Below are 15,461 nucleotides of genomic sequence, written 5' to 3'. Positions count from 1 at the left end.
CCAAACTGATAATTATTGTGCATGACTAAAATGACTATTGTTTGTGGGTTTTAGGAACTAAAATAAAAAATTATAACCGTACCCATAATTTTAGGAAATAATTTAGTGAATTATTCCAACTTTACACGTGTACAACATATAGGACATGCTTCTGCGTAGATTTATCTTTTTTCGTGAACAAATTAATTACATGTTTGTTTGTTTCTGTGTGTCCCTGTAAGTTGGTGGCATCATTGAAATGTATGTAAACTCAGTGATAACTACCCCATGTCACGGGGGGATCTTGCCCATCAACTCATGGACCACGGCAAGTCTACGCGTATTCCAGGGACATTTGGTGTTTTCCATTCCTGTTCCCTTCAGGAACAAAGACATTATTAATTAGCACACATTTAACATAAGGGGACCAATGGAATGAATTTTCTGCCACAAAGATTTTCACAAGATAAGATAATTCGAGTATTTTTAGCATGAAATGGATAAAATTTTTAAAATTTGTGAAAATCTATTCAGAAAAAATTAATTAACATAAAATTTTGACCCAATAAGGCTAACACGAACAAAGAAAAATATATTTGCTGAATAAGTATTTATCTCGGTTATAAGTAGCTATTTTTTCCAATTGTTGGGATCAAATAGGATCTAACCGTTTGAACTCGTAAACTCTGTTGTTGGTACTTCTGATACCGGTTTTAATATATATATATATATATATATATATATATATATATATATATATATATATATATATTCCTTTTGCCGATAGAAAAAAGTAATAACCATATAATAATAATTATCATTATTATTATTGTAAAAAGTATAAAATAATGTTTGTTCTCTCTTTCAAGTGACTGGCATTGAATAAAACCCCAAATTTGGACTGGTATGTAATTGCCTAATTGGTAGACAATGACTTGAAGAAATTTACTATAATTAGGCGTATGATACCTTCTCCTATCATTGTCTAAGATATTTAAGAAATTCAAGTATTGTTGACAGAATTTTCGCCACTAATGACAATGTTCGTCACGAATATTGATGTTACTAAAATCTCGGTGACAAATTTTTAAAAATTACATATAAATAGTTGTCCCTATTGTTAAGTTTTTTTTTTCTGTAAATAAATAGTACTTTAAATATATGATTATGGGTTTTGGAACTGATTTTTAATTTATTAAATGAGAAACAAAATAGACGCAATTTATTAAGCTTTTTATGGATCTTAATTAGTGTTTACAGTCCAATAAGCCATAAGCCCATAAGGCAATAGAAATGCTTCAGCTTGGTGATCAGAGGATTGGATCGAGGGGTCCTTGTCAAGCTCTCATGTTGTGGTTCCATCATTTTTAGTTAAGATAGGGAATGAGTTATCTCTGCTTGTATTTGATTGAATACTATTAGGGAAAATGATTTCCCAACCCTTTTTTATGTATTTTGTGTTTAATTTTATGATTGGATCAATTGTAGAGTTGTCTTAATGCATGTTTGCCCTTGTATGTTCTTCGAAATTGAATTATACAAATTGATGGTTTGACTGAGTTAAATTTATGCTTGTAATGTACGTGTGTTATTATTCATTTTGATTGGAGTAGTTAGGAATTAGTTTTGATAACCTTGAAGGTTATGACACCTAGTGTGAAAATTCTAGTATTGATTGATGTTGATTCATGAGTTAGGACATACTATGAAAGTTGGATAACCCTGACTTGTCACCAAAAGTCATTACTCTTGTGTGAAGGTGCTATATATATCGAAGGCATCAAGCATCAATATCGATGGCGATTCTTATTGAATTGGCATTGAACTTTGGGATGTTTTCAAGCTAGATTGGTAACACGAGTCTTAACTGATATGATAAGTGTGTCTAAGTGAATGTTAAATTGGCGCTTCCAAATACAATTCATTGCATATTTATCTTAATATTAATATTGATGTAGTTGTTGATAAGTGTGCCTAAGTGAATCGTATTTACCTATCTCATTCAAAACTATTATGAAGATGGATTAACAATAGTTAGTTAACTAAGCTCTAGCCTTGTAACAGAAATCTGTTATAACCTATTAGTTGTGTGATACCCATTTTCTGTAACTAGAATTGGTGTATATAAGTCTCAGCTGATGTAATTCTTGTAGGACATATTCTTTAGATTCATTGTGATCAAATACAAAACTCTGAGTGCAAGTGAGGAGAGGCTATTGTAAACTTCCCTAGAAGTCTTGCTGTTGTATGTTGTGTAATTGTGATCAAATAATGAAGACAGAATCGGCTACAATGTGGATGTAGGGGTCTCAATTGCCTTGAACCACGATAATTTTCTTGCTGTTTTGCTCTTTCTTTACCACCTCTGTTCTTAGCTTTCTTGCTGTGTGCGCTTGCATATCATCATTTTTGCAGTAATATCATCGAAGCAATACAACAATTGGTATCAAGAGCCAGGTTCTTGAAGGGATCTTGCGATGGGGACAAGGTTTGATGTGGAGAAGTTCACAGGGGAAAATGATTTCAACCTGTGGAGGATCAAGATGCAAGCTCTTCTTGTTCATCAAGGGCTTGATGATGCACTACAAGGAGCCTCCAAGCTTCCATCTACACTGTCAGACAAAGAGAAGAAAGATTTGCTCAGTAAAGCTCACAGCATAATCATTCTTTCTCTTGGTGATGAGGTTCTTCAAGAGGTAGCTGAGGAGAAATCTGCAGCAGGGATTTGGCTGAAACTTGAGAGCTTGTATATGACCAAATCCCTAACTAACAAGTTGTACCTGAAGAAAAGACTACATCAGCTGAAGATGGAAGAAGGTTCTTCAATCAAAGAACATGTTTCTTTGTTCACAAAGGCAGTTCTTGATCTGAAAAGTGTAGATGTGAGGATAGACAAGGAAGATCAAGCAGTAATGTTATTATGTTCTCTTCCATCATCCTTTGAAAATTTGGTGGACACTATGCTTTTTGGGAGAGATACACTCACCTTGGAGGAGGTTAAAGCTACCCTGAATTCTTGAGAATTAAAGAAAAAGATAACTGAAAATAAAGGTGAAGGTGGAGATCCCGAGGCATTGATGGCTAGAGGAAGATCAGAAAAGAGGGATTCAAAGAGCAAGAACAAGAGGAGGTCCAAATCCAAGAACAAGAAGGCCTGCTACTACTGCAAGAAAGAGGGTCATTTCAGAAAAGAATGCCCTGAAAGGAAGAAGAAGAACAATGGTAAATACAATGATGAATCTGATATAGCAGTGGTGGCTGATGGATATGAAAGTGTTGAAGTGCTCTCCATCTCAACTGAAAAGCACAGTGAGGAATGGATTCTAGACTCAAGTTGCTCATTCCATATGACACCCAATCTGGAATGGTTCAACTCCTATAAGGAGATAGATGGAGGGAAGGTTCTCATGGGAAACAATATGGCATGTAATGTCATTGGCATTGGAACTATTAAATTGAAAATGCAAGATGGATCTGTAAAGCTGCTCCCTGATGTGAGGCATGTTCCGGAGCTTAAAAGGAACCTGCTAGATCAATCTGGATGTTCATTCAAAGGAGAAGGTGGAACTTTATAGGTATTCAAAGGTTCATTACAAATAATGAAGGGTACAAGGAAGAATGGCCTTTTCAAACTGCAAGGTAACACTATCTTGAACTCAGCTGGCCTAGTTTCTATCTCTAAACCAAATGCTTCCAAGCTTTGGCATTATAGATTAGGTCATGTGAGTGAGAAAGGGCTAGAAGAACTACATAAACAAGGATTGATCGGTAATGGGAATTATCAAAAGCTAAGTTTTTGTTAACATTGTGTATATGGAAAACAAAAGAGAGTTAGTTTCCATAATGCAACTCACACAACTCAGGGTATCCTAGATTATGTACACTCTGATGTTTGGGGGCCAGCCAGGGTACCTTCATTAGGAGGAGTAAAATATTTCATAACTTTCATTGATGATTGGTCTAGGAAAGTCTGGACTTGTTCGTTGAAACATGAAAATCAAGCTTTTAAGTGTTTCAAACAATGGAAATTGCTTGTTGAGAATTAAACTGGTAGGCATGTGAAGCTGTTCAGAACTGATAATGGCCTTGAATACTTAAGTGAGGAATTCAATGAATTTTGCAAAAACAATGGAATAAGAAGGCACAAAACTATTAGATTGACCCCTCAGCAAAATGGCCTTGCTGAAAGGATGAACAGGACCATTTTGGAGAGGGTGAGATGTATGTTGTCTAATGCAAAATTGGCAAAGAGTTTTTGGGGAGAGGCTGTGAATACAGCATGTTATCTAATAAACAGATGTCCTTCAAGTGCAATTGAATTCAAAACACCAGAGGAAAGATGGACATGAAAAGCTCCAAGCTATGAAAACTTAAGAATTTTTGGATGCACTGTATATGTTCATTCTAATGAAGGCAAACTTGAACCTAGAGCTAAGAAGGGAATCTTCTTAGGTTATCCGGAAGGAGTGAAGGGATATAAAGTGTGGTTATTGGATCCTGCAGGTCCCAAATCTATTATCAACAGGGATGTCTTGCTTGGAGAAGAAGACATGATAGCAGATTATCAACAGAAGTCTGATTCAGTTCAAAAGGGTGTTCAAGCTGAGCAAAACAAACACTCTGATCAAGGAATTAGGTTGGAGGTGGAGAAGCTTGCACAAACATCAAGTCCAGTAGAGGACAGAAATGAAGCATCTCATGATGAACCTATGATTTCATCAATTCTTGAACTTGTTGATACTTCATATAACCTGGTTAGAGACAGACAAAAAAGGCAGATTAAAGCTCCTGTAAGATTGGGTTATGCTGATCTCATAGCTTATGCTTTGAGTATAGAAATTGATGATCAAGGCTTAGAACCAATTTCTTACAAAGATGCAATTTCCAGAATCGACAGTGATCAGTGGAGATCAGCAATGCAAGATGAGTTTGACTCTTTAATGAAGAATGATACTTGGAAACTTGTTGAAAAGCCAGCAAAGCAGAAAGTTGTAGGGTGTAAATGGATTTTCAAAAGGAAACCAGAAGAAACAGGAATGGATAGCTACAGATACAAAGCAAGGCTTGTGGCTAGGGGTTTCACACAAAGAGAAGGAATTGACTATAATGAGATTTTTTCTCCAGTTGTGAAGCATACAAGCATCAGAATCATCTTGGCACTAGTTGCAGTTCACAACCTTGAATTAGAGCAAATGGATGTAAAAATAGCTTTTTTACATGGGAATCTAGAAGAAACAATCTATATGAGTCAACCTGAAGGATATGAGGTAAAAGGGAAAGAGGAGATGGTATGTTTGCTGAAGAAATCTCTGTATGGACTGAAACAGTCCCCAAGGCAGTGGTACAAAAGACTTGACTCTTCTGTAGTGTCAAATGGTTTCAGCAGAAGTTCCTATGACAGTTGTGTCTACTTCAGAAGGTTGAAGCCTGATTGTTTTATCTACTTATTGCTCTATGTAGATGACATGTTGATTGCAAGTGCAAATATGGAAGCCATCAAAGAATTGAAGAATCTGTTGCAATCCGAGTTTGAAATGAAGGATTTAGGGGTTGCAAGGAGAATACTGGGAATGGATATTATCAGGAAAAGAAATGAAGGTCTGTTATATCTATCTCAGTCAAGTTATGTGCAGAAACTATTGAGAAGGTTCAATATGCTTGATTCAAAACCTGTATCAACACCTATTGCTGGACATTTTAAATTGTCAATCACTCATTCTCCACAAACAGAAGATGAAATCAAAGATATGAGTAGAATCCCCTACTCGAATGCTACAGGTTCACTTATGTACGCTATGGTCTGTACAAGACCAGATTTAGCATACTCTGCTAGCATTGTAAGTAGATTCATGGAAAATCCTGGAAAACAACACTGGAGTGCCATAAAGTGGATCTTAAGATATCTAAAGGGTTCAAAGTCTGTTGGTCTGGTTTATGGAAGAAATTCAGAAAGAATCAATGGTCTGTCAGGCTATGTTGATGCTGATTATGCAGGTGACATTGACAAAAGAAGGTCCTTAACAGGATACTTATTCACTTTGTATGGAAGTGTCATAAGTTGGAAGGCTAATTTGCAATCAGTTGTGGCTCTATCTACCACTGAGGCAGAGTATATAGCTCTCACTGAAGCTAGAAAGGAAGCCATATGGCTTAAAGGTCTTGTTCATGAGCTCGAAGGAAAGACTGGTCCTATTGAAGTATGGTGTGATAGTCAAAGCGCAATTGATCTCTCTAAAAACCAAGTTTTTCATGAGAGGACAAAGCATATTGACATTAGGATGCATTACATCCGAGACATCATAGCACAAGGTGAAGTTGAAGTGAGGAAAGTGGCTGGAGCAAACAATCCTGCAGACATGTTGACAAAAGTAGTTCCATGTTCAAAGTTTACTCATTGTTTAAACTTAGTGAACATTGGAACTTGTGACACTTGAAGTCTTTGTAAGAGACTGGAGGAAGGAGAGCTTGCTGGTCCTAATATTGAAGATCCAAGGTGGAGATTGTTATGAAGATGGATCAACAATAGTTAGTTAGCTAAGCTCTAGCCTTGTAACAGAAATCTGTTGTAACCTATTACCTGTGTGATACCCATTTTCTGTAACTAGAATTGGTGTATATAAGTCTCAGCTGATGTAATTCTTGTAGGACATATTCTTTAGATTTATTGTGATCAAATACAAAACTCTGAGTGCAAGTGAGGAGAGGCTATTGTAAACTTCCCTAGAAGTCTTGCTGCTGTATGTTGTGTAATTGTGATCAAATAATGAAGACAGAATCAGCTACAGTGTGGATGTAGGGGTCTCAATTGCCCTGAACCACGATAATTTTCTTGTTGTTTTGCTCTTTCTTTACCACCTCTGTTCTTAGCTTTCTTGCTGTGTGCACTTGCATATCACCATTTCTGCATTAATATCATCGAAGCAATACAACAAAAACCTTTTATGTAAATCTTTTTCAAGGTAAAGGTCACAATTGATATACATGTAAAAGCAATTCAAAATTATAAAGTTGGCTTCATGATTGAAATGAGAAGGAAATAGGGAGAGGTTCGGAGTTCAAAATTTTCTTCCACTAATAAAAATCAGTAAATTAATAATTAACATTAACTAATAAAAAAACATGTAAAATCAATGTTGAAGTCAGAAAGGATTTATAAGGATATTCTAAGATGGGTCAAAGTAAATTATGTATGACTGAGAAATCTCTCAACAAATTAACAATTAACATTAACTAATAAAAAAACATGTAAAATCAGTTCAATAGTCAAAAAGGATTTATAAGGATATTGTAAGATGGGTGAAAGTGGATTATGCATGGCTCAAATCCTCTCATAAAAAATATGTTTTTTTTTTAAACATTGTACTTCGTAATTACTCTTGATCAAGCTTTGTGATTCCGTGTTATAGGTGTATTTAATTTGCCTTGCCACTAAGTCATTTGTCGAAAATTTAAGTTGCAGTCATTTTACATGGACCTTTGGGTTGACACTGTACTAATTTGAGTTTAGGTAATAAACCAAGATGTTTGGAGTGGCACATACGAGTTATCAAATTCAAAACATACTTGTATTTTGTAAAGTAAATAAGAAGTAAACAAAGATAATACTTTTACAAATTTTAGACTTAATTATATTTTCAATCTTCACATGTGATTTTCGTTCTCTTAACTTCAATTACTTGAATTTAGTTCTTACAGTTTCTCAATTCTTAAAATTAATAGGAATTTAAAAGTGTGACAAGACGTTAATTTGTAAAAATTAAAAGGAAAAAGTACATAAACACGTAAATAGAAAATAAAAATTAATTTTACATTTTGACATGACATTTTTTATTTAAATATTTATACATTTTTCTTTTGTAATATCACATCATATTTTCATTACATTATTTATTAAACACCATTTTTAATAATTTAAAATACATTTTTCTTTAATTTTTATAATTGAAAATATAAAAATTAAATATACCAAAACTAAAACTATATAAAGAAATTAAAGTATAGAAACTAGAAGTATTTTTTTAATTATAATATGAACTATTCATTAGCTTTATATAAATTGTTATCACAAAATTTAATTGAACCATTTTTGAAAAGTCTCTCCCAAGCACATATTTTTCATCCACCGATACGTCTCGTATCTCAAAATTTACTTAACCAAATCAGTATCTTGCTAATTAAGGATAACAGAAAACTCCCTTCCCACACATAGATGGAGAACTTGCCAATGAACTACGTATCATTCTTGTACTCTAGTGTTTTTTATTTTGTCTCTTCTTTTGCCAATTGGGATATTGCATGAAAGGTTGAAAATGAACAGTGATATTTAGACACGTTTTTATAACAACATTCCATTTACACAAGTTATTTCTTTATTTTTCTTTGTCCTGTATCATTATATCATTTACCATACTAACATCCCAACCACAAAATCCCTGTTGCCAAATGCAAATCACCACCTTGAGACATTCTCGATTACATTATTTTTCATCTATTTATCTTAAACTACGTAACTTTTGAGTAAAATTAAACCTTTTTATCTATACTTTTTTTTTTTTGAAAATTAAAATCAAGACTTATGAGTTCTGAGTAACTTGTTTTAAAAATAAAAATTTTAGTGAAAAGGAAAAAGATAATACGTCAGTGAAGAAAAGGACTAGACGACGTGGAGAAACGCCTCCGTAAGCAATCCCTCTCTATATGAATACCCCAAACCTCTCTCCTTTTGAAGACCAACTAATTCCTTAGCTTTTCTCTCTGTAACTCACAATGGCTGCTAGCACCAAAAACGGCGACGTTCGTGACTGCGGCGGGGACCTCAAGCCCCCTATCCCGTTGGACTTCTCCAGCGACGAAGACGATGAAAACGACGAATATCTGAATGAGTTGATACAAAAAGCGAGAACGGAGATTGAGGACTCGGTTCTGGACCCGCACAACGAGGGAATCCCGGACAAGTGGGTCCCACGGATTGCCTCCCTGGTGCGGCTCACAGGGAAGCACCCCTTCAACGCGGAGCCCCCACTCCCACTCCTCATGCACCACGGCTTCATCACCCCAGCGCCACTCCACTACGTCCGCAACCACGGTCCAGTCCCCAAAGCAAATTGGGAAGACTGGACCGTGGAAGTAACCGGTTTGGTCAAGCGACCAAACCGGTTTAGCATGAAAAACCTTGTGAAGGATTTCCATCACCGCGAGTTTCCCGCCACGCTCGTCTGCTCGGGGAACCGCCGCAAGGAGCTGAACATCATGAAGCCCACCTCCGGCTCCAGCAACACCGCCGGCAGCGCCTCCACCTCCGTGTGGCGCGGCATCCCGCTGCGCCACGTGCTGCGCCGCTGCGGGATCCTCGCACGTGCTAAGGGCGCGCTGCACGTGTGCTTCGAGGGCGCCGAGGATCTCCCCGGCGGCGGAGGGTCCAAGTACGGAACCAGCATCTCCAGGGACCTCGCCATGGACCCCGCGCGTGATGTCATCCTCGCATACATGCAAAACGGCGAGCATATTCCGCCGGATCACGGGTTCCCCGTGCGCCTGATTATTCCAGGGTTCATCGGTGGAAGAATGGTGAAGTGGCTCAAACGCATTGTCGTTAGCGAGCATGAGTCCGATAATCATTATCATTACAAGGATAACAAAATGCTCCCTTCTCACGTCGATGCAGATCTTGCCAATGAAGAAGGTATCTTTCTTTGTACTCACGCGGCTTTCAATTTTTTTACGTTGAATATGAGCAGTTGATTTTAGACATTCATATATATATATATATATATATATATATATATATATATATATATATATATATATATATATATATATATATATATGAATATTATACATTAAAAATGTTTTAATAACCTCGATCTAATTTTTTTGTGTGTGTGAAGGTTAACCTTCATTTTTTCGAAGTATTGACCTCTGTTACAAAGAAAGATAAATTAGAAACCTTTTACAAAAGTTCAGATAAATAAGCTGACACTAATTTAAGCAAGAAATTTAACTCATTTTATCATTTGATTTATTTATTTTCTTTAAGTACTTCTTAAAAGAATTGTTTAAATAGAACCTAAATTAATTTGATAAAAATATGACTACTAATTAATTTAGTTTTTAGAATTATTAAAACATTTTGGCATTATCAAGCATTTGTTATTTTATTTGAAAGAATAAAATGATAGATTATTATGTGACTAATTAAAATAACTACGGTTTGTTGATTTAAAGAATCAAAATAATATTTATTTATAATTTTAAACACTGTGCTCATAATTTAGGAGATGATTTAGTGAATTATTCCAACTTTGCATGTGTAGTCTGTCATATGACATGTTTCTTCCTACGAAATTTTCATGGACACAAACTATAATTACATTCTATTTTGGTGTGTCCCTGCAGGTTGGTGGTACAAGCAGGAGTATAAGATCAACGAGTTGAGTATAAACTCAGTGATAACTACGCCTTCTCACGAGGAGATCTTGTCCATCAACTCATATACTACGCAGAGGCCTTATGAACTCAGAGGCTACGCATATTCCGGTGAGTTTTGGTGTTTTTCATTCCTGTTCCTTTCAGGAACAAGTACAGTAATTAATATTAGCACCATTTAACATAAGGGAACTGATAGAGTGAATTATCCGCCACAAAACTTTCACAGGATAAGATGTTACGAATATTTTCAACATTAAATATATAACTTTTTATTAAAATTTGTGAAAATTTATTAAGAATATATATATATATATATATATATATATATATTACTATATTATTAATATGGAATATTCATGAACCTGATAAATTTTAGACAAATTTTTTTAATCATATTTTTATTTACTAATCATATTGGCTGAACAAGTATTAACCTAATAATAATAATGATAACGAGTAGAATAATGTGTCTGCTCTCTCTTTCAAGTGACTGGCACCGAACAAAACCCTAAATTTGGATTGGTGTTGCGGCTGTAACATGCAATTGGTAGACAGTGGATGTAAAGTGACTGAGAGTGTGGTTGTACGTGTGCAGGTGCTGGAAGAAAAGTGACTCGTGTTGAGGTAACATTTGATGGTGGAGAAACGTGGCACGTGTGCACATTGGACCATACTGAGAAACCAAACAAATATGGCAAGTATTGGTGCTGGTGCTTCTGGTCTTTGGAAGTGGAGGTGATAGACCTGCTTGGGACCAATGAGATTGCTGTTCGAGCTTGGGATGAAGGCCTCAACACCCAGCCTGAACACCTCAATTGGAATCTTATGGTACCTACACATCTCTGAGAAACTTCGATCATTTTACAAACTATGAACAAAATATGTTTAATTTCTGTATTCTTTTTTCCTTTGTTAAATAATCAAGACTAGGATATAGTGATAAATGTTTTTAATGGTTTTGGTGAATTGTGACAAAATGTTTGGTGATTAATAGATTTTTGTCTGTTTGGTTAAAGGTTTTATATAACTCAAGTATGAGTTATTATATTGTTGCTTCTATTTTAATTGTTTTTTTTTATATAATATAAGCTCAATGGAGGCAAGATAAATTAATTCATGGAGAAAATGACAATTGATTATTTTTAATATCTATTGATAGTGTAATAATAATCACATTATTTTACTGATTCACTACATTTTTTTTAATTTAAAGCCCTTGTTGATTTTTTTGTAATACATAAAGGAAGTCCAACAAAGCTTTTTGTGTTACATTAATTTGGGTATGCAATGATGTGTAGGGCATGATGAACAACTGCTGGTATAGAGTGAAAACAAATGTGGGCAAGCCTGCCAAGGGTGAGATTGGCATATTGTTTGAACATCCAGCTCAACCAGGAAACCAACCAGGTGGGTGGATGGGAAAGGAAAGACATTTGGAAAAATCACTAGAGAAATTACCAAGCATCAAAAGGAGTGGTTCCACTCCATCCATGAACATAACCTCAAAAAGGTTCTCTATTTCTGAAGTCAAAAAGCACTGCACCTCTGACTCTACTTGGATCATCGTCCATGGCCATGTCTACGACTGCACCCGCTTCCTCAAAGACCACCCCGGTGGCGTTGATAGCATCCTCATAAATGCCGGCACCGACTGCACCGAAGAGTTTGACGCCATCCATTCTGACAAAGCAAGGAGATTGCTCGAAGATTTTCGAATTGGCGAGCTCATGACCACAGGTAATATAACATAGGTTGCAGATTTCTAATTAGCATTTTAGGAGAACTTTTTTTTTCCTTCATTTTTTATTAATTAAAATTTATTAAGAAATTATAAGATGAGTTTGACGTGATGGGCTTTTATCCTTTCAGTCGATTAGAAATATCTTTAATATAACTTTTCAAATTATAAAAATCAACGAGCATATCTTACACACCAGATATTTTACATAAATGTATCTTTTATTTTTATAAAATTATACGAGTGAGTTTTTAAAATAGGAGAACTATCATACTATTTAGAACTATCATAATCTAAACGAATTTTACGTGTAAGTATTAGTCATGTAAGTATTAGTCAGAACTATAAAATGTGGTGGTGATTCTAAACTAATTAATAATTTTTTATTAAAATATAAAATGAGATTTACATAACTTTGAAAAATCACTTTTTTTAAAATAATTTAAAACATAAAATGTGATTAAAAAAAAAAGATAATGTAATAAGTAAATTTGTGTTGATGGCTTTCTCTATATTCAATATGCAAATTTGCCAATTTTTTCTTTAGTATGGTCAAATTTATTCAATTTTGATTCAAAAAGTATCAACCTCCTTAAATTTCTCTAGCATCATTTTATTATTTGTAATTTTGTTTTGGTAGAAATTTCATTTTACTTCATTATGTAGAGATTTATATGACCTATTAATTCTGCATGAATAGACTACACCTCAGACTCAGAGCCTGACAACTCTATGCATGGCGATTCTGAATCCACCCATTTGGCCCCTATCAAGGAGATCACCACACCAAGACCACAACGCAAGGTTGCACTTAACTCACGTGAGAAAATCTCATGCAAGCTTGTGTCGAAGACCTACATTTCCCATAACACGAGGCTCTTTCGTTTTGCGTTGCCCTCGGAGGACCAGCTCTTGGGTTTACCCGTGGGAAAGCACATTTTCTTGTACGCCACCATTGGTGACAAGCTATGCATACGAGCCTACACTCCAACAAGTAGTGTGGACGAAGTGGGGTTCTTTGACCTTCTTATCAAGGTGTACTTCAAAGGCGTGCACCCCAAGTACCCAAATGGAGGACTCATGTCCCAACATTTGGATTCTCTCTCCATTGGGTCTATGTTGGACGTGAAGGGCCCGTTGGGCCACATAGAGTACACCGGAAGAGGCAACTTCATGGTTCATGGTAAACAAAAATTTGCAAAGAGACTAGCTATGTTGGCTGGTGGGACCGGGATCACACCCATTTACCAAGTGGCACAAGCAATTTTGAAGGACCCAGAAGACCACACTGAAATGCATCTAGTGTATGCTAACCACGCCGAGGATGATATATTGTTGAGGGAGGAGTTGGATGCGTGGGCAAAGACACATTGTGATCGGTTCAAAGTGTGGTACGTGGTGGGAATTGCAAAGGAAGGGTGGCAATACAGTGTGGGACGCATCACAGAGAGTATTATGAGGGAGCACCTTCCAAAATCATCGAGCGATGCCTTGGCTTTAACGTGTGGGCCACCACCCATGATTGAGTTTGCGGTGCAACCTAACTTGGAGAAGATGGGGTACGATATCAAGAACGACCTGCTTGTGTTTTAGGGCACAAAGAAGTAGATTACTATATTATGTTGACTATCTATGCATGTGTATTTTTATTGTTGTTTGTGTATCACCAATTGTTAGAGCATTGCTTGTTTCATTATTTGTAATGGTGAAAGAAAGAACAACTGATGTCTATATATAAACCATATTATCCTTTTTTTTTCTGTTTTAGCACCATTTTTGGTATTCTTTATCGGTAGTTTTAAATCCAAAATTGATTTGTGGATATCTTATATACTATTTGACATCTAGTTAAATATATATGATTTGATATGATATGAAGTGAAAAACAAAAATAAATAATATGTGTTGATAAAATGTTTATAACAATAGAGTGTACTAATATAATTGTTCTTTCAAATATTATACTGAGTAAATATCTTTGCATTATCGGAGTTTTATATTGTCATTCATTAAAAAATTGTAATGTATATGATAATTTATTAACTTTTATAATAATTACTTTTATAAATATGTGAATAATTTTTTTAAGTTTTACGTGTAAAATTCTATTCTATAAAAAAATGTAAAATTCTTTACATAACAATGCATAATCAATTCAACTCTTACACTTTATTTTATCTTTAAGTTTTCTGTTAGATTGGATTAGTTGCTGTATTGTTGCTTTTCTTTAATTTACACGAATATGGTTTAATCATCAGTGTGGAGTAGTTAATTCAACTAATCGGGTTACCCATGTGATGCACATGCTATTTTTTAATAGTTTATATTTAATAGCAATTAAATATAAAATATAATTTTATATGAGTTACACTAAAAATTAATTTTATCTGTATGTTCATTAATTTAAGAATTATAAAAGAAATTTAATGCAAAGAAACTTATAATATTTTTAGTATGAATGTTTTTAACCTAAAACGTTATTGTTTCCACAATTCTGTTAAGGATCTATTTGGATAAAGTTCTTCATAACTACTTAAAGGAAATAAAATACAAAGCTAGTTCATAAATTAAAATCAATTGATGTATCTAGCTTTTATAAAAGTACTTTTTTTGTATTGTGGAGGGTCAAGCCCAAAAGTTTATAAAAGCACTTTAATTTCATATAACTTCTCCAAAAATTAAGATGTATAAGTTGATTTTAGCTTATGCAAAAATTCTAATATAATATTGTGCCTTGGAACTTCTTTAGAAACATTTTCGGCAAAGAGAGAGAAAACAACATTATAGTTGCTTCTAAATTTAAAAGCTCCACTAATAACCTTAGAATACTACAATTTATAAAATAAAATGTTCACCTCTCATCCCTTTTGGAAACATTCACATTTAAAGTTGTCTTTCGTAAATAGAGAAATTAAGAATAAGAAACCATTTACTTAAATGTGGAAGAAGTGAAATTATAAATCAGTTAGTAAATAGAATTTAATATTCTTCAAGATCGATTTAAATTTCTTATATACAAAGGTCATTATATTTTCTTCGCTAATTATAAGATATAGTCAACAAATTCTTTTGTTTCTTATTATAAGATTTTATTTTATCTTTCCTGTGTACTATTTTTTTTTACAAAAATATCCTTATTAATTTGAATCTATAACTAAATGTTACTCTTAATTGTCACATTCTTCCTCTTATAAAGATTGGAAAAGATGAATAGATTTTCTTAAATATTAAGAACAAATTGTATAAAAAAAATATTATGATTAAAGATAAATTTAATGTTAATATCTAAATTAATTAATTTTATTAATAAACGTAA

General features: G+C 34.3%; 1 protein-coding gene across 1 annotated transcript; it reads left to right on the top strand.

Annotated features, from left to right (window-relative positions):
* The first annotated feature begins 8,609 nt into the window (after window positions 1–8,609).
* LOC100818642 (nitrate reductase [NADH] 2) lies at window positions 8,610–13,912 on the top strand. The gene is made up of 5 exons (XM_003544723.3): window positions 8,610–9,661; window positions 10,375–10,515; window positions 11,003–11,235; window positions 11,706–12,144; window positions 12,846–13,912. Exons 1-5 carry the CDS (start codon window positions 8,746–8,748, stop codon window positions 13,736–13,738), a joined length of 2,622 nt encoding a protein of 873 aa, XP_003544771.1. The 5' UTR covers window positions 8,610–8,745; the 3' UTR covers window positions 13,739–13,912.
* Window positions 13,913–15,461: the final 1,549 nt, after the last annotated feature.

The sequence above is a fragment of the Glycine max genome, chromosome 14, assembly GCF_000004515.6.
Source record: "Glycine max cultivar Williams 82 chromosome 14, Glycine_max_v4.0, whole genome shotgun sequence".
Lineage (NCBI taxonomy): Eukaryota > Viridiplantae > Streptophyta > Magnoliopsida > Fabales > Fabaceae > Glycine > Glycine max.
Note: the sequence above shows the minus strand (reverse complement) of the source record. Positions and strands in the feature narration are given on the sequence as shown.

Excerpts from the sequence above, each read along its gene's own strand:
- LOC100818642 (XM_003544723.3), top strand. The coding sequence starts at position 8,746 with ATGGCTGCTAGCACCAAAAACGGCGACGTTCGTGACTGCGGCGGGGAC. Across the intron at positions 9,662-10,374 it reads AGATCTTGCCAATGAAGAAG|GTTGGTGGTACAAGCAGGAG; the intron begins GTATCTTTCTTT and ends GTGTCCCTGCAG. Across the intron at positions 11,236-11,705 it reads ACCTCAATTGGAATCTTATG|GGCATGATGAACAACTGCTG; the intron begins GTACCTACACAT and ends AATGATGTGTAG.